The 22,874-nt window shown below is 49.9% G+C and overlaps 1 protein-coding gene across 1 annotated transcript in view; it reads left to right on the forward strand.

The window, feature by feature from the left end:
* Nucleotides 1–14,674, forward strand: part of CADM1 (cell adhesion molecule 1) — a 51,050-nt gene extending 36,376 nt beyond the window's left edge. Inside the window, exons 10-14 of the mRNA XM_062508556.1 lie at nucleotides 899–931; nucleotides 6,096–6,149; nucleotides 8,014–8,094; nucleotides 14,232–14,363; nucleotides 14,556–14,674. Coding sequence (XP_062364540.1) covers nucleotides 899–931; nucleotides 6,096–6,149; nucleotides 8,014–8,094; nucleotides 14,232–14,363; nucleotides 14,556–14,674 — 419 coding nt within the window. The remainder of the gene's footprint in view (nucleotides 1–898; nucleotides 932–6,095; nucleotides 6,150–8,013; nucleotides 8,095–14,231; nucleotides 14,364–14,555) is intronic.
* The last annotated feature ends 8,200 nt before the right edge of the window (nucleotides 14,675–22,874 follow it).

Here is a 22,874-nt window from a genome sequence, read left to right on the forward strand (position 1 = left end):
TCCAGCCCCTGAGCCCTGCCACAGAATACCCACCTCCAGGGAAAGTGAATGGCCTCCAACAACTAAATAAGTCAGTAAATTTGGGCAATGTGGTCACATTTGGCTGAGACCTTTCGGTGTGGAGAAAATAACTCTGAAAAAAGCCTTCAGATTTGGGTCAGCCTTTTGAAACTGCCTGTTGCAAACACCTGGAAGAGACAAAGCATCTCTCCATTGGCAAAGCAGTGTTCCCCAAGAAATTTCCAGTGGGATCTAGTCCATATGGAGTAGAGTCAGCTTCAGACTAACCAGCAAAACATCGTCCAGGATATTTTAATTACCCATAGCTGTTCAGTCAGGTACCTGCTGCAGCAGAGGGACTGATAATGTTTGTCCACAGTTGCCAGTTCTAGAGCATACTTTATGCTGAAAAGAATGGTTCATCATGCAGGTGGTGGCTGGGAAGCTGGAGGAGAGGCAGGAGCACACTGTTCCCTGGCCACAAGTGCTCTGATGAGGCAGTGTTTGAGTGTGTAACAGTGACGTGCTGAGCCTCAGCTCCTCATCCCGCTCTGGAGCTTCTGTTCTGTCAACAGCCAAACCGTTGGTGTCGGTGTTCTCTCCTGTCTCCTGTTCCCCTGACTTTGCAACCACCAGTAATTGTTCTGGCAAGGACCTGGAAAAAGAGAAAAATTTACTGTTTTCCTCAGGCTCATAGCTTTTGAACTGGAGGCATGTCTTCTAAACAGTGCAACTCACTTCAAATGCTTTTTGCCTTTCATTTTATTATTGCTTGTCACGCAATGTTCTTTGAAAGCTTGCTCATATATTATCTGTTCCATTTTTTCCATTTTCCCTTTTTTTGCATGCTGTTCCTCCTGTTTCTTCCCTTCCTCCAATCCTCTGTTCCCGTGTGTAGACACAACGGCGACGACAGAACCAGCAGTTCACGGTTGGTATCACATTCCTGTTTATCTTATTTCTCAGCACTGCTGAGTGGCAAGACAAGCCTGGGAAGGAGAAGCCAAAAAGGGAACCGGAGTCTTCAAGGGAAAACTGTGTTTCAGGTGGACTCATCTCATAAATACAACATGGGTTCTAAGGCTGGAAAGTCTGTCTGCTCTTGTCATTTCTGCTGCGCGCTCCCCGGCCGATCATCCTGCTGCCAGGGAAGCACAAACCCCATGGAAGTGACATCCGGGTCCAGGTGATGCCAAGTGCTTCTCCACCCATTGGCTAAGAGAGTCACTCCACACATGGAAAATATTTTTTTAAAGATTTTTGAATGTTTTTCTTGCATCTTGAGTTAGCTTTTAAGACAGGGCATCCTTCCAGCAGGTCTGTTGGCCTAGGGCAGCACTGGGGATCCTGGGATGCTCCGCAGAGGAGCGCTCGCCGCAAGGTCGGCAGGGAACTTTGTGTTATTACACTGCAGAAGGAGATGGGGAAAACAAATAGCAACACTTTCCTCTCAGCATAGCAGTCTAGCAAAGTAACCTCGTCTGCTCGAGGCAGTCTAGCTAACAGCTTGACAGCTTCCTGAGCTTCCTGCATTCCCCAGCAAGCCTACGTACACGCTGCGGGCTGGGAGTTGAGCATCCCAATTTTGGCAGAAGCTTACTTTTCAGCTGAGGAACCGAACGAAACCCCTCTGACAATTTTTAATTACAGCTAATCCACGTTGGACTTTGCTGTTCTAGTTTCTTTTAACTCTGATAAATTGGCTGATTTTTTTTCTGACAGAAATCCCTAGCACAGAGCACGCTGTTGTCCTGCCTGCTCCACTCGAGGCTGTGCTTGGGTGAGGTCATAGGCAGGACTGAGTGAAGCAATCATTCAGTAGCAACGTGCCATATCAAGGCAGGGGACTTGCACTTCTTATCCCAAAAAACTTACCTACCTGGATGCATTTTCCCACTTGGCATAAAGATGGGAAATCTTCGGGCACGTTTGTGTTTTGTCTGTGTGACAATCTCCCCGTGTGTGTTAGATGTCAAGAGCCAACATTGCTGATTTTGTAGCTACACGTTTGTGGCTAGATGTTGATCCCTAAATTGAAAAAGATCAGGTAGCCTTGGTGATAGCACAACTGCCAACATCCTTTCTAGGTGTCTGTGTCAGGAAAGGCTCAGTGTAGGCATGCATGTATTAGACTCCGCAGTGAGGACAGGCTGGGCAGGTGCTTGGTGGCAAGCCCTTGCCCCATTTTTTATAGCAATTCCTGATGTCCTTCCTTCTTTTTCTTTGTTCTGAGGAAGCTACAAAAAGCCTGTTTTTAACTAGAGGACTTCCCCCTCCTTGGGGAGGATCGCTGCCAGGGACGTGGCCAGCTGAAATGACAACCTGTCCCAGTCAAACAAGCTGCCACAAACTTCCCTGCCTTAAAACCAGCCAGTTTGTTCTGAATTCCCCTTTGCTTGCCCTTGTGGGGTGCTTTTCCCGTGAAGACTCTGGATTTCTTTCCAAGCTTGTGTTGCTGGAGTGTGTATGGAGTATACCAGGTGTTTCTGTATGTTGGCCATTTGTTCTTTCCGATGTCCGATGGGAGTGAGCATGTCTGTGAATGACTAGAAATGCATGGGCATGAATACAGCCAAATGGATTTTCTCCAAAAACGTTTTAAAATGAACTGGGGGAAGAAAAAAATAAAATAAACCAACCAAAAAAAAAAAAAAAAGAAACCAACCAAAATCCAACCCAAAAAAAGAGCTTGCTAGCAAAGAAAATGGAATATAAGGCCAGTGTGGAGCCAGCACAATGCTTCAATCGGGGAAAGAGGGTTTTGAGCCATTGAAAGTTTTGGAGTGTATCCTAGAGGACTGGGGGGAAGGAGTCCTGTGTGTGTGTGCATGTCCCAGCAGTAGCCAAGGCCCTGCCATTCCCGTTTCCTCACGGGATGGAGTTGACGGCAGCGATGCATGAGTGACCTAACGCACGAACGTTGTTAACTCTTCTGTTGAAAAATGAGAGCTTAACTGTGAATTTTCTGATGCACTTTCTCCTTTCTCTGCACTGTTCATTGCCAGAGCTCCAATAACAGCATGGTCATGGCCGGCAGGAAGGCTTGTGCTTCCGCTGCACCCCACGCAGCTGGGGTTTCCCAGCTTCAGCCCTCTCCCCTCTCGGTGTGCCCCCGTGGGGTCAGGGTGCCCGTGGGGCTGAAATCACAGGTCCCACTGTTTGAGCTGGAATACAGAATGGCAGAACTCGGTGGAGCCAGGAGTGTAAGAACCTGGAGTGTCTGCGCCACTCAGTCTGGGGAGAAAGCGCTTTTCCTGCCATGCCCTTGCCGTCTTCCTCCCTGCCCCTCTCCCCACCATAATCAAGGAGCCAGTTTTTAATGTCCTGGCCCCTGCTGCCCCTCGGTGGCCCTCACGAGCTGCTGGCCTTGGTGGAGCCCCTCAGGTGAGATGCCCAGCTCATGTTTGCCTCCTACACGAGGAGGATATCTCTAAGCAGTCATGACCTTGGACGCACTGACCTTGTGTCCATTTTTTTTCCAAATTCTGCCCTTACCCTGCTGTAAGCAGGGAGCTTTAAATGCTCAGTGATTCCCCAGGATGTGGGTGCTGCCCACACAGGGCTCTGTGCCTGAGGCTCTGTCCATCCATCTGTCTGCCCATCAATGGGGGGCTCAGGGCTGCTCCCCACTCCCTTGGCAAGGCAAGAACCACGTAATGCTGCCTCAGCACAGGCAGAATTTCTGCTCATTCTCATGGGAAGGTAGGGTTTTGAGCCATTTGGAAAAGCCTCCTCTGAAGCTGGCAAAGCAGGAAGCCTGGAGTGAAGGTTAAAATAAGGAAAACACCCCAATCACAAATGAAGAGTGATAAGAAAATATTCAGCCCATAATGAAGCAGGTAAATTATTTTACAGGCTGGAAAATCTTCCCCGAAGGCCTGTATGGGTTTTTAATTGTGGCCTTAGCAGGTTTGGTACAAGAATAAGTGACACTATTGTGTTACGCTCTTGTTCCTTTTCCTGAGAGTGCTCAGTCCCTGAAAATGAGTTTTGCTTGGCTGATGCCAAAGCCTGGCTGCACCAGAGCACCGACCACTCGTACACCACGGGAAAAGCCTCAGAGCTTTCTGCAGTGCCATCACCAAGCACTGCCAGTCCAGCTGCCTCCTTCCCCCTTGGAAATGCCCTACTTAAAAGCACAGCTAATAGTAAATCAGATCCTCAATGTATTTTACAGCTGCTGTCCTTGGGGCGGTTGAATAAAACATCAGAGCGCTGTCTGCGCAGCATGGCATGAAACGGAATCCCTAATTGCTTATTTAGAGCCTGAGATGGGAGAGAAAATGGCTTTTTCTTAAAATGTGGATGTAGCATGGGAGCCCACAGAAACCTAAATACAGCCAGGGTGCCTGGTCCTCGTGAGGGCAGCAGGTTGAGCTGCAGGACGCCCGCTCTGCCTGACGAGGATTTATCATTTCCAGGGAAATGCAGCAGAGTGAAAGGTTCCCTTCCATTTCCCTGACGGGAGTAGTGGCAGATTTCGACTTCATCCCCTCAGAAGTGAAAAGAAGGGGCTTTAGTAGCCAGTATGAAAGTTTAATGAGAAAAATCAAGAAGTAATTTGCCGCCTATTTAAATGCCTCACAATAGGTTTTAACACCGGCCGGTGGCATTTGTGAGTGTCCCAGGTGCAGGAAGACATGGAATTGTGGAATTGTTGAAAATTTTATTCTGCAAAGGACTTTTTTTTTCTTCATAAAAAATGCATCATTGCCCTTTTTCATCAGTGAGAAAATGTAGTTCCTTTAAAGGGAACTATCTACAGAAGCAATTTTGGAGAGAGAAAAGTTGAAGGGCTCCTCTGCCAAATGCATCTTTGTATGGCCAATGCTTCTGTGAGTCAACTGTTGTATTTACAGATCACTTATAGGAAAAAGGCTCCTGAAAATCTGAAAAGGGCTCCCTGAAACCTGAGAGTAGCACACAAGCAAATTTCCTGCTATTAATCTAAATGGCTTCCCACTTCAGGAGGTAATTCCAACATAGCTTCCTGGTGATTTGATGTATTTAAAAACCAGTCACTGCAAATGAGTTTCATTTTTAAAGAGCAGTGTGTATATATATATATATATATATATATATATATATATATATATATATATATATTAATATACATGCTGCTGCTCTGCAGTGGGGCCAAGTCTACACATTGACCATACTGCACTCACAGCTTGGCTATTTAACAGTCAGCCAGCTCTGGTAGCAGTCCATGAGTTCCCCAGTGCCCAAGGATGTGGGATCTCTTCATGGGATTTTTTCTTCTTTGCTTATGCATTTGCTTTTAGTGGCCAGCAGCAAGGATGAGCCCTGGAAGTCGCAGCCCACGAGGTAACACTGCCCCACCCCACATTTCAGTAAGTCTGGGTGGCCTCCCAGCACTGGGTGTGCCCCGTCACTGGTGCTGGGATGTCCATCCCTGGGGATGCTCTGCCTGCAGACCCCAGCACTTCCTCAGACTCCCAAACCAAGCAGCACTAATGTCCCCACAGACAGCGCTGGCTGCCTGTGCTGGGCACGACCACGTGCCTCCTTATTGCTTTACAGCTTTGAGGACAGATGCTTTTCCCATAAATCCATCACATTTGGGCAAATGAAAAAAAGCTGTTTTGTCCCATGGTTTGGCAGAGGACACAGCCTGCAGCCTGCAAGCAGGCCATGACATGCACTGTGCAATATTCGTATTCTCTCATCGAGAAATGTCCAGACTTGTCACCATCACCAAAATTAATTGGATCGGGTGCAAAACTGGAGGCAAGTTTTCCATTGCTCTCTGTATGCAGGACCGAAATCAGCCTGGACTAAATTGGGAAATTGTCCCCGTGACGGCCGAAAGGCAGAGTCTGGGGGCTCTGCATGCTGTTATGAGTGGTCTCAGTGCCATGGTTCGTGTGCCAACAGTGTAGAGCGAGGAGCATTTCTGTCTGTAATAAAGGCCACTGGTGTCACACGGTGGCTCTGCCCGCCCTGGCAGACAGTGGCAAGTGACTGACACATTCTCTTTTTCCCCCCCAAGAAATTCATCCTCAGTTCTTAAGTGTGTTGTTTTTTGTCGCTTGAGAAACGCAGAGAAAAACGAGTCTGTTTTTACTTGTAAGGCTTTACTCAGTTGCCCAATTCGGCCGAGGAGCTGGACTATGGGGATCTCTCAGGTAAGGGCTAGTCTGTAGGTAACCTGCTGCTGTCCTTCGCTAGACACTGGTTCCACTCTGATTTCTGCATCTTGGCCATGTTGCATTGTGCAGTCGCTATGGCACAGCCATTCCCCTCCATGCTCTCGCAGCTTGGAATTGCTCTCCTTTCTGTTGGGGTTCTCCTCTTTTTTATTTTATTTTTTTTTTAATTTTTTTTTTTTTTGCACCCATTTCTGTGTGGCATCCTCGGACATGGGGCAGGAGGTGCAGGGCACCAAAGCCAACCATTGTGGTTCCGTCCTGGCTGGGATTTTTTGAACGCTGAATTGGAGACCGGTTGAGTTGAATCTTTGTAAAACACTTGACTCTGCCGTGTTGTGTGAAACCTCCCTTAAAACAGGTGGCCAGCACTAACCCTTGGCTGCTTGGGGATTCCTCATCATACCAACATCAGATTGAGGGTGAAAAGGAGGTGGTTGTTTCATCAGTGAGGCCAAACCAAGTAAATGGTTCAAGCCTCTTTTTATCCGCACTGGACTGAAAGGGGCATAAATGCATCCTCATGGCTGGTCCTTGCCAATTAGTGCTGATTGAGATTAAGGCATAACAGCATCTTCAGTGGATGCAGTTGGGTGCATTCAGAGCAGATCCTGTACCAGCGCTACAAATCTCTGTTTTTCATGTTTTCCTATAGAAATGCACCCATTTTTTCTGGCCCCCCCTCCCCCTTGCAGAGCATCCCTGCAGACTCCTGGTGCCTGCCAGGCTCAGTGGCTCTTGCGCAGTCCTGGCCATGGGACAGGAGCAGCCATTTATCCCCCTGGGAAGAGCCCAGCCCAGGGGGTTGGAGCCCAGTGCTGTTCCTCTCGGGGGTTCATCATGGAGCAAAAAAAATACCCAAAAAACCCCCGAGTCCTCATCTTATTCCATCAAATGGTTCCCTTTCACCCAATCCAGTGGGGAATGTCCCATCCCATAAGCCACTACAGGTGTGCTTTGGCCAAGAGGTCAGAAATGATGGATTCATTCTGGACGTGTTCTAACACTGAGCGATGCTAACAATTATTATTGCAGGCCCTGGACAGATCCCATAGGTAAGATGCTCCAGGGCTCTGGTGAACATCCCTGGGTGGATGGGGAAAATTGTTATGCTCTAGTAAGTTCTTTGACTTTTTAAAACTCTGGGTTTTTTAAGAAAAAATACACCTTTTGGTGAATTAAGAGAACCTGAAAAAATGCCTCAAAGGAATTGCCCAGAATGGGTGTTTGCTCCCCAGCCTGTGCTGCCCAGAGGGTCTCACGCCTTTCCCTGAGCGCACAGCTCAGTGTAGTCCTTTTTCTGAGTCTGGAACGGAAGCCAAAATTTCCCCCCCATTACAGAATGCAGGCAGAGCCCCTGCCCACAGCAAGCACCTATCCGTGCTGCCAAACAGCCTTTTGGGAGCATCTCGTTTGGCTACTGATTTTTCCTCTAAGAATTTCAATTTTTTGCTTGTTGCTCTTCAGATTGCTCCTGCCTGCCCAGAGGGTGATCATTCCTGGTCAGGTGTGGTCAGGATCATACTGGGTCAGCTATGGGAGAGGCACTAGAGAGAGCCCCAGGCCCTTCTCTGCTAGCACAGAGTGGCCTCTGCCCCATAGCCCCAGTTGAGAATGCCAGGGAACTGAGACCAGGTCACATTTTTGGCCCGGGCTCAGCACCTTTGGGCTCTCCGATGGGTGGTGCAGGTGAGTGCTGGAGCTGAGCTCCCCAGCAGGAGCGGGCACTGGGAGCCCTGGGCACCACCCCGAGGGATGCAGGGCGCTGCCCACCCCCACGGGGACCGTGGCGTGGCGGGCGTGGGGCTGCTGCCGTGTTTGCTCAGTGTGCTGTTCCTTCCAGGTACATCTGTCCCGCCCACAGCTTCCAGCGAGGTTCTGCCGACTGTGCAATTAAGTAATGCATCCCTTGCCTCCCTCCCAGGTAGCCCGAGTGCAGAGCCCAGCTCTGTGTGTCCGTCCTCTCGCAGTCCTCCTCTTGTTCCTCACATCCTGAGCCCTTAGGGTGCGGAGAGGGCTGGCCTGGCTCCTCTGGTTCCTTGTTCCAGCAGGGTTCCTGCAGCACCGGGAATCGCCAGGGCAGACCCGGGGCGTGTGTGTTGTGCACACCTGAGCGTGCAGGTGCGCACGTACAGACCCTGCCATGGGCAGGGCACGGCGCTCCGGGGACCTGCCCCGAGCTCTGCAGGCTCTGCTCCAGAGCACAGGCACCTCCTGTCAAACAGGGGACGTTCCCTGCCCAAAACCCCATGAGCACCTTGGCCGAGGGGTGCTGGTGGATCGATGGCTGCAGCAGGGCTCCCTTCTCCAGACAGGAGTCTGTGGAAAGGCTGTGAAGCTCTGAGCTCTGCCAGGGTGAGCACATTTATTCAAACAAGGAACGTTACTTTTTATGAAGCGATCTTGAAATGGGTCGCTGAAGGGGAGATTATTGATTGAAGAAGGATGAACTCCTCAAATTTCTCTGGTTTAAATTAGACCAAATTCAATTATGATATGACAGGCAGGTTAACGCTGCTCTTTAACGGCCCCTCAATAAATTTGAGGAGGGGTAGCCTGCTCCACACCACGCTGTGGGAATGAGTAACATCATAGCTCATCCTGTCATAGGCAGTGATTTCTGTCCTCCCATGTCGTGGCTAAGTGGTCTGTAGTGTTCATGGAGTAACAGCAGCCTGTTCTTCCACCAGCACCCCCTGCTAAGTTCAACCTCTAGTGCTGCTCCATCATTTCAAAGACTTTATTCTACAAAAGAATTGACCCCAGATTCACTTGGGAAGTGTCAGTGCAATCCTGATGTTTCCTACCTCCAGGGAAAAGGAATAATTGGCTCACCAGGTTTTCAGGAGTGCTCAAGTGACTTAAGGCCATTAAGCACTCAGATCATGACCTGTGGGATCTTCAGGCATACTGATGTGATAATCATTTAATAAACTAAACTGTAACCAGATTTAGAAAAGATCACTTGTTCAGGAATTCTTCAAAGCCATTGACAGAGGTTTCCTTTCCCCTGGTGCGATGCAGATATTACCTGCACATCTGGGAATCTCAGGAGCTGTCAGTGGGGTCAGTGTGTATAAGCTTGCTCCTGCCCACAAGTCGAGCCCACACTGTCCCATGCCAGGAGCTTAACATTCATTTTCACTGAGAAATAGAAGGTAAATTTTTGTGCAAGTGCAGCAGTAAATCCCAATATGCCAAAGTTAATGTCTAAACTACATTTTCATAGAAATCTCCCTCTGTTCTCTGCTTTTACAGCAGAAATGCACATAGAGGAAGGTCAGGGCTGTCCAGGGATAGCCCAAAACATTGCAATTGGGCTCCAGAATGTGAAGCTGGAGGGAGGTGAGGAGGAAGGATAGGAGGCAGGAGCACCACAAGCAGGGGTCCCATAAAACCTGAGCCTTCCCCCATCACAGCAGGACAGGCTGCATCTCCCAGTGCTGCCTTTGCTGCACTCCTGTGGCACTGGGTGAGAGAGGGAGAGCAGTAGTGGGCTGGGGAGGGTGCAGGAGCAGTTTGCAGCTGCAGGAGGTCCCTGGAAGGAGCTGCAGGATGCTCGTGTGTGCAGAGGTGACCAAGTCACCAAGGTGAGCCCAAAGCCTCGAGCCTCGCGGGACCCGCGGTGGGGAGCACTGAAGGTAAACGTGGAGTGGTTTCACCCAAATAGGTCAAAGCTGCTAGTGTGGGTAGAAAGGAGATTTAAATCACAGGCAGCCCAGTCCAAGCCAGTCTTGCTTTTAGTCTTGAGATGCTGCTGCTGACAAAAAGAGTGGAATACTCATAGATGCTTCTATATTTAAAGCCTCATTAAAATGGAATTGAGTGGAACCTTTTCACTGTAAAGTTGGGAGCAGAATAGTCTTCCCTCTGCTAAACCTCAGTGTAAGCACTGACCCAGACTGTCAGAGTGCTGCTCTTACCATCACCAACATTTTTCTTGAGAGCCCACAGAAAGCTGTTTTTAGCACTTATATTGGTAGAAATGTTAGAAACCTGGAGATCATGAATACATTCACTTAGTAAGAGAGTCCCCCAAAGCCCCCATAGCTGAGAACCTGCAGGTGCGAATTGCAGATGATGATTATCAGTGCTTAGGTGGACAAGCCCCAGCTCAGCATCTGCTCCATACTGCTCCTGAGCTTTGGAATTAGATCCTTAGTTCTGTGATGAGTAGGAGCCAGTCCCAAACCCCTTTCTCTCCTGTCTGTGTGCTGTTTGCTGAGCCGCACTTTTTGTTTAAAGGAAAACTTCAAGGTTGTGTTCCAGCAGTGTAATCACTATTTTGTCGATTACACGAGCAGCTGGTAAAAATAATCAGCAAAAATAAACTTCAAGCTGCCCAAGTCTCTTCCTGGCCACCCTAGAAGAGGCTCTGGAGCACTCCTGCTGCTGTACAGTGATCTGCACCAGTACTGCATCCCATGAATGCCTGGCATCCCCTGTTGTGGGGCACAGCCATGCCAATTCCTTGGGGGAGCAGCGCAGCACTTGGAAAGACAAATTGATTTTTTTTCCTGCATGAGTTCAGCTCTTGCAAGTGGATTGTACGATTCCTGCTGCAGTTTTCCTTTAAGATGCTTTGGTGCCAAGCAAAGCATCGACCCAAAAACGGTTCAGCCAAGGTGCGCCGTAGCTGCAGAGTAGCCCTGAGGGGACATGTTGGAGACAACATGCTGTGATGTCTGTTCCTTCCTTGCCCTTCCTTCCCTCCTCCTGCCCCACCCACAAAATCTCACAAGCAAACCCAAAACAAAACTCTTAATAGGAAAATTCCCGATGATTCGCTGGAGAGGCCAGGATCCGGCTTGCTCCAATATATATTAACATCCTAATGGGAAAGCTCTGCATGTATACATTTACTGCGCCCTGACAAGAGGGAATTAAATGTCAGAAGGATTTGTAGCATCTGTAATTGAATTGGTGCTGAGAAAAGCAAATCTTGAGGAAGAATAACATATTAGGATTAGCAAATAATGTGGCATTTTGTCAGTTCCTGCCATCTCGACTGTTCCCTCTTCAGCAATAAAGTTGTGATTTCTGGTTTAATCAGAGATAGGAGGCAGGAATAGTTTGGGTGAATTGGAGACAGCATTTAAAACAGATTCTGGTTGTTAAGGTCAAGTCCCTCCTTGGCTTTGGGGAATTACTCCTTGTTCCATAGAGCTGACACTTTGTTAATTACCAAAGAAATAAGGGACAGGATGTGGAGGGGCTGTTGCCGTGCTGGTGGCACACAGACAGGTTTGCTGGGAGCAGTGTTGGGATTGCTGGCAGTGGATTTGGGCTTTGCTGTGCCGGCAGGCAGAGCTCCTGCTGCTGGGTCATGCTGCCAGAGCATACAGGGTTTGATAAGGCAGGGAGAGGAGATGCTGCAGGAGGAATGTTTTAGGCTGTGTGTAAGCCTGAAGATGTGTTTAGCCACGTGTATAACAGTGTGAACTTGGGGCTGGCACCTCGCAGGGGTCTTCCTTAAGAGGAACAATTGAGAAAAATGACCCTGCATGTCTCAGCAGAGGAACTCACACTTTACAGTCTCTGCTGAGCAAACCTGGCAAGGCTTTAGGCCCAAGTCCCTTCTTAGGGGAACCCTCTGTCCCTGCTCTTGGTACAATGCCAGTCAAGGGGAAGCCTTGAGGGGTGTGTGAGGCAGGAGGCTCTGGCCCAGCCCTGTCTCCACAGCAGTGGGTCGGTGGGACACCGTGGAGGCTGCCACCACTCGCACGAACACGCAGCTTCGTCTTCGCAGAACCTTAATTTATGATGATGAAGAAGAAATGCCTCTTGATGCAAAATCCTGCTGGAAGCACATTACAGAGCCGTAACTCAGCGTGTTTATGCCCCGCAGCTGTTCCAGATGTCAACAAGGCACTCGTCTGCCCAGGCTGGGATGCTGCTGGCTGCTCCGAACGCAACTGAGCGGAACCGGGTGCAAAGTTTCTAAAAAAACAAGAAAATAACAGAGTGAAGCGTGCCTGAAGCAGCTGCTCCAGCAGAAGAGCCAGTTTAGTTGCTTTGCAGAGAGCAGGTTCACAGAGGCCAGATTGGCCGAGCTGGAGCAGCAGTGGGAAGGCTCTGTTGGACTGGGAGCTCTGGTGTGACTGGTTTTTCCCAGCTGCACCCCGGGCAAGCGGCCGATCCTGTGCCTGAGCAGGATCAGCTCAGCAGCCCATGAGTGTCCATGGGCCCCTTTCCCTCAGCATGCAGGGACGTTCAGCTGCTCACCACAGAGCAGATGCTGGGAAGTGATCACAGCATGCGCTGTTCCCACTGGAGATGAGACAGAAGATGCCCCTTTGCTGTGCTTTTGGATTCCTTGGCACACTGTCACAACAGTGCTATGGCTTGGAGTTCAGGGATGTGACAGTGAAGGCTTTTGGTGTGCAGAGGAATAATCTCTTTTGGCTGCAGCTCTTACCTTATCAGCCTTATCAGCCAAGCTGCTGTGGAAGGACGCCAGTGTCCCTCACTGTGCCCCAGCTCATCCCAGCATCTCCCTGCCCACACTGAGGCTTCTGCTCTCAGAGGTCACTCAAAGGGGCTTTTTTCCTTAAATTGTTTTAATTAAAAGGCGCTTTATGGTGCTCTTGGTCCCGAGTTATTTACTTGGGTCCCTCACTCCTTAATCTTGGAGCAGAATTGGAAATATCGATAGAAAGCGTAAATCCCAGCTGCTGCTCGAAAGCTTTGTATCAGGTCTTGGCTCAAAAGAGCCCCATTACCTTTAGCTGTCACGGATCTGTACGCTTGATCGATAAACTTCAAATATTATTAGAGGTGGAGGCTTCAGAGATTTGCTCTGTTCTTTGGAGGGAGACGGAGATAAATCTTTCTTAAAAATTGACTTGCATTTGCTCTCTCAGTCGTCCTGGCAAAACGCATTTCTCCGAGGTGTCCAGGCAGGCGCATGCAGGGCAGATTTATGGGCCATGTGCTTCTTGTAGTGAAAGATTTAAATGGTAAATCCTTCACATATGACTTCACAAATCATGTAAAGTTAAAAGATTTTTACCGTTTCTGTTGCTGCTGTGCTTAAATTGTAAGGTATGGCCAGTAAATCATTTTAATAGAGGTGTCGCGCTTGACTCACTAAAAAAAAGAGACAATGGTTTAGCTTCTATTCCAAAATGTTAATGTATTAATCAGCGGGAGAATAATTGTTTTTTACTGCGTTATAAATCTCAGTTGCCATTAGGATTGCAGCGAGGGTTGATGTAGCTGCGTTCTTAAATTAAAATTGTTTACACTGCTATACATTCATTTTACATGGCCATAGCTCATCCGGGGTTCATTCCGGAGCTGTTCCTCCACCACATCAGTCATCCCTCTCCCAGGTGACGGCATCTCGAGGGAGAGGGTCTGAAAGGAAACTAATTGTGTGCTGAGGAGTTAAATAAACACAGGAAAGCACTTGAGGCACGGTGCAGTTACTGCTTACTGTCGGCCCCCGACTGGGTGTTAGCTTCTGGGTCAGGAGTGCTGTGTCCTTGTGGGTTGCACTGAACAGTAAAGGTGGGGGTTCATGGTGGAACCCAGTTCAGTCGGGGCAGAGGATGGCTGTAAACAACATTTTCCATGCTGGGTGGGTTGGGTTTGGGGCAAGGAGTGTTTTGGGAAGTCGAAATGTTTCCAACAGGGCACTCGTTAATGACGTTTCTCAGAGCTAACGATTAATATTTCCGTATTGTACTGCTCTTCTCCGTGCCCCATCCACCAGGCAGGCTGAGATTTGGGGAGCACTATAGGGAAGTTTCCCAAAAGGGATCCCCACCAAGGACTCCACGTGCCCTTCCTCCCCTCTCCCGGCTGTCTCCCACGTGCGTAGTCATAGTGCTGCTGCTTTTAGCGGAAAACAGCTCACGAGTCGAGCCGCCAGATCAGTTCGGCTCCGGACAGAGCTCCTCTGCCTGAACTCATCTGTCTAGTTAGCTCCGTGCTTCACCCCCTCTCCTCTGGGGAGCCTGATGGCAGCTCTTCCCATCCTGAGAGCAGCTGCAGCCAGAGCCTGCCGAGAGCACCGGGAAAAGTCCCCAGTTCTTATTCCTCTTGTGATCCCAACAGATTCCCGCGCGGGTGAGGAAGGGGCCATACGGAGCGTGGACCATGCCGTGGTTGGTGGCGTCGTGGCCGTCGTCGTCTTTGCGATGCTTTGCCTGCTCATCATTTTAGGGCGATATTTTGCCAGACATAAAGGTAAGACAGAGACCAAAGCTGGAGGATGAAAGGCCAGGCTCGCGTGTCCCCTCAGTGGCAGTGTTGTCATGTCTGATGTGACAGACCCCTCCAGTTTCTCTCCCAGTGGCATTTCTGTTTCATTTGTCGATCGCTCCCTCAGCACCACACCAAGACCCCCAAAAAGTCACTGAGCCTCCACTTCCCTTGCAGGTACATACTTCACTCACGAAGCCAAAGGAGCAGATGATGCAGCCGATGCAGACACAGCCATCATCAACGCAGAGGGGGGACAAAACAACTCCGAGGAAAAGAAAGAGTACTTCATCTAGAGCAGCCTTGGTTCCCATGAGGTGTCCAACCGTGGACGGTTACTACTGGCCCTATTTAAACGCTACAAAGACAGTGATCTTGGAAGTTGCAACCAGCTTGTGTCTTTTTTTTTTTTAAGGAAAAAAAAGCAAATGGGTGGAGAGCAGTGAGGCCGGGAAGGTCTGAGATTTGCTGTGTAAAAATATTCCTCGTAAAGTACACTCTGCTGTTCGACACCTCAGTTCGTTTGGGTTTTCTTTTTTTGGCCAAGTCCAGCTTGGATTTAGTTTAGTGAAGTCATTTGCAGAAGATTCTGTGCCTTGTTTAATTTCTGTTCGTTCGGGTCGGGGGGAGGCTGGGAAGAAGAGGGGCTTCTGTGCGTTAGTTCCCTTCGGGTTTCTGTGGCTCTTCGTTTCCCCTTTCCTGTTTCTGGAGTTACCAGCTGGGACCCCGTGGAGTAGGTGCGTTTCTCTGAAGGTGTTTCCCCTTTTTTCTCTTCACCGGTTTCCGTTCAGAACTCGAGCTCATCGGAGGAGAACCAGCACATTTTAGATGCGTAGTTTGCAGTTCAGTGTGCCCATGTCCCGTTCCCCTGTTGCCGTCAAGGCTCGGATAAGACCCCCGAGCCCCCTTTTGTGGCTGTTTCAGGTGCTTTCAATGGTGGCGGCTGGGAAATGGGCTGGAGCTCGGCAGAGGCGCTGCTCGGCCGTGGGGATGCAGCAGCAGGGTCCTTGCTGGGCAGGCAGAGCCCTCCCGCATGCAGGGGCTTCTCATCCTCTCCCCTCTTGGTAGCCGTGGGGGCAGCCGGTAAAGCCCCTTTGGCACGTGAGCCCAGACCTGGAGAGCGGCTGGATGAACAAAACTGCCTTTTTTTTAATACCTGCTGAGTAAAACGCGGGAATTTGGTGTTGAAACGAGCGTGCTAATGACCACTAAAGCCATAGGTGCACAGGAGGCTCTGGCTCAATCGGAATTGTAAGCGACAGGTAGCAAACCGCGGCGGGAAGACGGTATAAAGTTGTATATGCTGACTTTTTTTTGGTGAGTAATCATGGATTTCGAGCGATACTTTTTTATTGTGTTTATGTGGCAAATGTATCTGATTTATTTAAGGGAAGCATTAATCTTAGTGTCAGGTTTGGGGGATTTTTTTAGGGGTTCGGGGGGGGGGTGGGGGGCCATTTTCGTGTGTTTGTTTTCTAATTGCTGTCTTTGGGCAGAACCGTTGCGATGTGGGATTCCTTTGGGAGCGGGGTGGGGGGGGCGGCGTGGCGCAGCAGCCCATCCATCCCCAGCAGTATTCCGTCTGTGCCCTCTTCACGAGCAGAACACCCTTTTTTCCGAGCAGCTTTTGTCGAGCACAGCTCTTTCCTGAGCCCTCAGCACCATTGCCAAACCCCATCGTGGTGAGAAGCAGCCAGGCTGGGGCTGGGGCTCCGTGGCCCGGCGGCACGGGACGGGCATCCTGGCCCTGAGCAGCCCATATTTGTTTGGAAGTGTACCGTAGTGCAGTGTTACCGATGTAACTTTTGACTTACAATGTTGACATGTCTCAGGTTCATGTGTTTGATTGGTGTTTTCCGTCTCAGGTAGATTGCAAAATTTCGGCCCCACGCATTGGAAAAAATAATAATAATAATAATAATAATAAAAAACCCGCATAAAAACAGGAGAAAAAAAACAGGAAATTATTAATTTTAGTTGTATATTAGTTTATGTATTTTTTCTTCAGTATACAGTGCACTGTTGAAATGTATTGTTGAGTATTACTTTGTACAGCTTTAGATCATTAGGACTTTGAAGCGTGAAGAAAGAACAACCTTGTTTAAAGGAGGATCACAAATGAAGAACGCGGAACTGATGATAAACAACCTTGTTCTTTATTTACCCGGCCTTTTTATTTTTTCCCCTTAGGCCAGTTCTGTTTTAAGGTGTCCATGGAAGATGTTACAGTGTAAGAAAATACATATCCATCTGTTCCCATTCACATTTTGTATTGGTTCATGTATCCCATTTTTACAAAGGAAAAGAAGTACTATAAAATATCTGTCTTCTTAATAAAAAAAAGTTAATGTTACAAAACTAGATCTTGTTTTGCCCTCTTTATCCCAGCTGTTACAGAGTCCACTGTTGGAGCTCCACAAGCAGCATGGGCAGGAGGAGCTGAGACCAAGCAGGTCACACCCAGCACTGCCTAGGACAAAAGGAATTAAACCTGATGTACTGAACCTGCACATAATGTAGAGCAGATTTCATAACTTTCTTGTTTATAATTGCTAATTTCTTTGAGGAGTAATGCCTTGGAGAAAATGGATCTGACACTGATATTCCAACCTTCCCAAGCTGGGATAGGTCAGTACGCAAGTTCTTAATAGCTGACAAATACTTAAATCCTCCCTTGGAAGGTGACTGTTGAAGTATGTGACCTCCTTCACCCCGTTCTTGTCTCCCATTCAGTCCTGGCACTGCCGGATTTCCTGGCACCTGTCCTTAAAACACCTGGCATTTCCAAGTGGTGACACACGATGTGTGTTTGCCTCAGGACCCCCAGCTCCAGCAGCCAGTGCTGCCAGGAAGGCTCCGTTTGGCTCCGCTCCTCCTGCTGCCCTTCCCTCCACCACAGCCCCCCAAACCAGGCTGCGAGGCAGCTGCAGCGCTGAAATTAGAATCGTTAATCTTTTCTGTTTTGCACAAAGGTTGAGGAGGGGGACAACTGCTTTTGGAGGGGCTCACCCCGAGAGCAGCCGTGCAGCAGCCGCGTGCGTGGCAGCGCAGGGGCCGCAGGAGCCAGGGGTGTGTGCCACCCCAAGGGCACTGCCCAGCCCTTCAGCGCTCGCTGCATCTCGTGCCTATGGCACAAATAAGGTTTTTCTGAGAGAAATCACCACACTGAGGGAAAAACCGTAGGGCAGAGCCAAAAAAGCAGCTCGGTCTTCTCTCGCCTGAAATGAGCAGAGCAGCTCAGATGGTTTCCATGGCTATTGCAATTATTGCAGTCCAGAAGAGCTTTGCAGCTCGCAGGCCCCCGATGCAGGCTCACAATGGTTTTCTCCTCAAGCCAGCACTAATTGTGTCTCACACTTGTGGGGTCTGTAATTTATCCTGTCAGGGGTCCGCGTCTTTCAGGCATTTAAGGTTATTTAGTGGTGCTTTTCTTCCCATTGAATCTAAACACACTGGTCCTTTGCTTTTCTGGCCCTACACAGGCATTACAAATAGGTGGCAGGAAACTGTACCTAAAGCATGCAGGATCAGGTACCTGATGAAAACCTTTGAATTAACTTCTCAGATACTGAGATACAAAGAATTTGGATGGGGAAAGCTGGAAAGAGTAACAACTGAGGAACAAGGCTTAGTGCCCCCTGTATCCTGTGTCCAGCTGCAGAAACACGCTCCCCAAACATGACCCCACAGCTGCTGAGCCTGGTCCATTACACAGAGCTGAAGACACCGCCAGGATTTTATGAAAATGATGTAAATAATCATTACTTCAAATAAGAATGCAGTCTTTGCTCTGAATTTCACATTTTCACAAGTTGCAGAAGTCATTTGGTCCTAATTGCAAAATTATTTTATTAGGTCAATAATACCATTCTTAATTTTCGTCCCTTTTTAACCAAATACGGGAGGAATTGTTTTAACTGGGTATCTGAGTGTGACTTGTGTAATTACAGCCTGTTCTGCCAGGCTGAAGTTGCCAAAAACCTTATGCCACGTAAAGTAATTAGCAATAAATGACACTTAAGCTCACATCAGGTGATGTGTACCTGGATCCTGGGCTGGGCAGTTGAAATACATGGGAGCAGGGACGAGGTGTGAGCTGGCAGCATCGATCTGTGCTGGCCAGTCAGTTCTCATCAGAGGGTCCTGACAAGGGGCTAATAGCTTTTTCTGAAGATCCAATCCCATTTTCTAGGCAGCGGCTGGTGCCTGGGATAACACCTGCTCCAGGTGGCATCGATTGGGCAGGGGCACGTGTGGCACCCCAGTGCTGTGTCCAGCAGCTTTACCTGGTTGTGTCATTCAGTGAATGACACAAAATTCCATCTAAACCCCAACACCTGGCTTAAAAGTTTACATCTGAATTCATGTAATCAGAGAAAGAATTTCAGTCTTCCTGAGCACTAAGGGTTTAAACTGGGCTTGTCCTGTTTGCAGAGTCAGCTCTGGAGGTGATCCCTGCAGCACCTGGAGGGCTCTCCTGGAAAGCTGTGCCCTGTGAGCAGGGCAGGGGCTCAGCAGAAAGGGGATTGCTTCTGCAGAGCTCTGCACACCCCGCAGCCGGGCTGCAAACTGAGCAGCTCCTCGGTTAGTTTCGGTTAAATAAACTGCCTTGGCGTCAACAAACGGGTTTTAGGAGGGGAAATAAACTTTAGATGAACTAACAAACACTATGTGAAAAAATAAACTTTAGTTGAATAAGCAAACTTTAGTGCAATAAAGAGTTAAATAAGCAAACTCTGCTCAGGGCCGGCTGCGGCAGCGAGGAAGAGGATGAGAGCTCAGCAATCCTGCCCAGCACAGGCTGTCCTGGAGAGACACCCCTGAGAGCTGTGCCTGGGGACATCAGCAGCTCCTGAGGTGTCTCACAGGACGTGTCCCTGTCCCGTGTCAGGTCAGTTCCTCACTCCTCCAGGATTCCTCCAGGATTCCTCCAGGCTCACTCTGGCCCCTCGCCCGGTCCCCAGGGCCATGGACTGACAGCCCCACTCTGCTCAGGGCTCTCAGTGCCTCACACCTCGGTGCTGCTGCTGCCTGCAGAGCCCTCCATCTGTTTTCCCTGTCACCCGGGCTGAGCTACATTAATATCAGCTCTAACCCGTGTGCCTCTGCCTGTCTGCCCCAGCCGTGCGCTCCCGCTCCTGTTCCTTATCCTGTTCTGCAGGATAGCAGCAGCCCTGTAAGTCACAGACCCGGGGTGATGTGGGCAGCATAGGAATAATGCCTACAGATGGAACAGGGACGCAGAATGTGGATAGGGAAGGGTAGGGAGAGATGCCATTCAACAGTCTCAGCTCTGCAAGCCAAGGTGAGCAGGGTTTGGGAAGTGGGCAGCCTGAGTGTGGTTTGGGGGACACCCTGCGCCCCAGAAGGTGCAGAAACTGGGCCTCAGTTTGGAAAACTGAAGGGATTCAGCAGCCCTGGAATGTTTAGTTTCTGTCACTGCTGTGAGCCAGACCCACATCTGCCTCCTGACTTAACTCCCTGTGGTGGCTGGCAGCGTTGCCCTAAGCTGTTCTATGCCCTGTCCCCAGACAAACTCTGGAAATCCTATTTTCCTGCTTTGTGTCCCAAGAGTACCAGTCCTGACCCAAGTCCTCAGGTACAGGCTCTCAGCATCCTTTGGGATCAGTGGGATCTCCTCCTCTTCCTCAACCAACTGCCCAAAAGTGGGAATCCCTCTCTGCAGTGGTACCTGTGCAGGGGGTGCTTGGTGCGTGTCGTACCTGGGCTGTTGAGCCCTGGGCTCCAGAGCACCAGGTTAAGCATGTGCCTCAGCAGCACCCAGCATTCCTGACAGGACTCCTGCAGCTCCCTGCTGGCAGCACCCTGAGCCTGCCAGAGCACACCCAGAGCAGGCACAGAGCGAGCAAGGGGAGACGTGAAGGCTGCCAGGAGCAAAGGGAATATTTGATCAGACGCCCTCCTCTCTCCTCTGTTCTCAGCTCTCAGCCTCCCTCGGGGACAGCACCTCGCTGCCTCCAAGCACCACAGCTGCGACAGGTTGGCAGCAGCTCCTCAAAATGGGACCTGCATGGGAATCTCAATGAGATGGAGAAAGTAATCTTCAGCCTGCGACTCTCCATGTTCTTTTCTGCATCTTGCACCTTTGTTCCCTTCTCTGTTCCAGCTCCTCTCCACTGTTTTCCGTGCTCTTGTTCAGCTTTCCATTCTCTGTACCTGGTCCCTGTGTCCATTCCCAGCATGGGAGGTCCTGCCCCATGCCCTGCACTGGAGCACAGCTTGCTCAGACGTTGTCCTTCCTCAGACATGCCCCTTGTCCATGCTGTGCTCTGGGCATTCATGCCTCTTCCACATAACCTGCTCCAAGCCAGGGGAGCACGGTGCCCAGAGCATCCTCCAGTGGTGACTTGGACCTGCTGGGAGCCAGGGCTCTTCCCACATCCACCAGCCTGGCAGCCCGTCCATGCAGCCTGGGCATTCCTTCCCCAATGCTCCTGTCCAAAATCAGCCTGATTATCCCTGGTAATTGTCCCTTCTCCGGGTAATGCTGCTGAGCAGGGACAGGGAGCGTGGCAGTGTTTTTCTGTGACTAAGAAAAGGTGTGTACGTGGCCTTGATTGCAAATGAAAAATTAAGGCCCCGTGTCTCGCATTCATTCCTACTTGATTACACACCAGTACATAAACAAATCTTCACCCTGTTGCCTGAGGGGTGTCAATGATCCACCTTTGCTTCGCTCGCCTCTCCTCCAGCAAATCTATAACACATTTAATCTTCGCCACTCACTCTGCTCAGTTTTCAAATGTCTAATTTTGGCCAATTCTCCCTGTGCTGCTGCTTGAACTGCCTGGTGTTTGCCTGATTGCTTGGCTGCTGGGCTGGAGCACCAGGGTGCTCCTGGTGCTGGGAGGGGACCTGCTGCAGGGCACAGGGACAGCAGCCCTGCCCCAAGCTGTGCCCTGGCACACAGCTCTCGTGCCACGGCCAGCGGGCTGCTTTAGAGTAAATCCCAAACTTCACAGGTTTGCAAGTTGAGGGAGGAGAAATCAAATCCGTGGTGACCTGGCCAGGTTCGGGAGCTGGGTCACCGGGTCACCAGGGAGCAGGGTGTGCTGAGGTTGTTGGACCCTTTGTGTGTTCAGTGGAAATCCCTGGAGCATCAGCTTCTCGTGTTGAGACTGGCAGGGTCACAAGCAGATGATGCCAAGGGTGCCCATCAAAGCCCTGGAGCTCCGGAGGAGCTGCCCTTACCTCCCACCACCACTGTGCTCCCATGGTCTGCCCCTGCCCGGTTGGTCCATGTGGACTGGGCACCGTGTCCAGCACTGGGAGTGCTCCTGGGGTCCTCTCTGGAGCTGGGGACAGAGGCTGCCAGCCCATGGCTCTGCCTCTACTCACCTCCTCAGGCTCCTCAGGGCTGTGTGTGAGCTGTACTCCTGAGGTGAGTCAGCTTGGAGCAAAACCAGTTCAGATTATCCAACTCCCCATAAATCTTGCAGCACATCTTCTTGTGTCTGGGTGTGTGTGTATGTGCTGCTTTCTTTTTATTTAATGCTCTATTGAGGTCTGAGACTTTTCCTTCCACTGGCTTTTATCTAGTCATGACTCCTACAATATTTAATCTCTATCAGAAACTGTAAGCCCTGTATTTATTTTATGGGTCAGTTGTTCATCCTTTTCCCTTGATGTTCTCACTGGCAGTGGAGAGTGTAGAAGGTGGAAAAAGAGAGAAAAGGGGAGGGGGGGAAAAGAAAGCCCTGCTTGTTTCTGCCCATCAACATTTGTCCAAATGACAGGCCGACAAATCAGAGCTCTGAAGGCTAATGGCAGGCAGAGAAACCCGGGGAGAGTAAAAGGGAGCATGAAAGGGATGGTGGAAATTTCCATCCCCAGGCAGATGGCAGCCCTGTCTCAGGCAGGCTGCGTGCTCCTCTCTGCAAGCCCTTGGGAGATTTGGATATCACAGGAGCTGGAACTCAGGCACCTCATCCTCACTGAGCCAGTCCTGCACAGGTGGGGGCTGCAGGTGGCACCAAGAGCATCCACAGTCCCCATGTGTGACCAAAAGGTGACATACCTGCCAGCCTCAATGTCACTTTGCTATCCAGAGTCTTTGCTCATATTTGAGATTAATAAAAGATTAGAGTTACAGGGGAGAGACAACACCAAAGGTGAAGGTGATCCACTGAATTTACTGAATTTGCTGCAGAGACATAAATCGGGAGGAGGTGAGTGCTGCCTGGGCATCCCAAATCAGCTTTAAAGATCCACCTGCAGCCTCCAGCCCCTCTCGGGGTGCAGAGGAAGGAGCAGGTGGCTCCTTCCTCAGAGTCCAGGCTTCTCCAGGGCAGGCAGCTTGGGATGGGGCAGGAAAGCAGCAAGACCCAGGAGCTGCTGCTGGGATGGGGCCAGGGAAAAAGAGATCTTCTGTTACCTGGGGTAGAGAAGTGCTTGCCAGCTTGTTGACCCTGCCTGGTTGAAAAGCAATGAATATTTCACATCTCCAGTGCTGTCTGCAGTGTGGGCAGGCAAAGA

The sequence above is a fragment of the Cinclus cinclus genome, chromosome 25, assembly GCF_963662255.1.
Source record: "Cinclus cinclus chromosome 25, bCinCin1.1, whole genome shotgun sequence".
Lineage (NCBI taxonomy): Eukaryota > Metazoa > Chordata > Aves > Passeriformes > Cinclidae > Cinclus > Cinclus cinclus.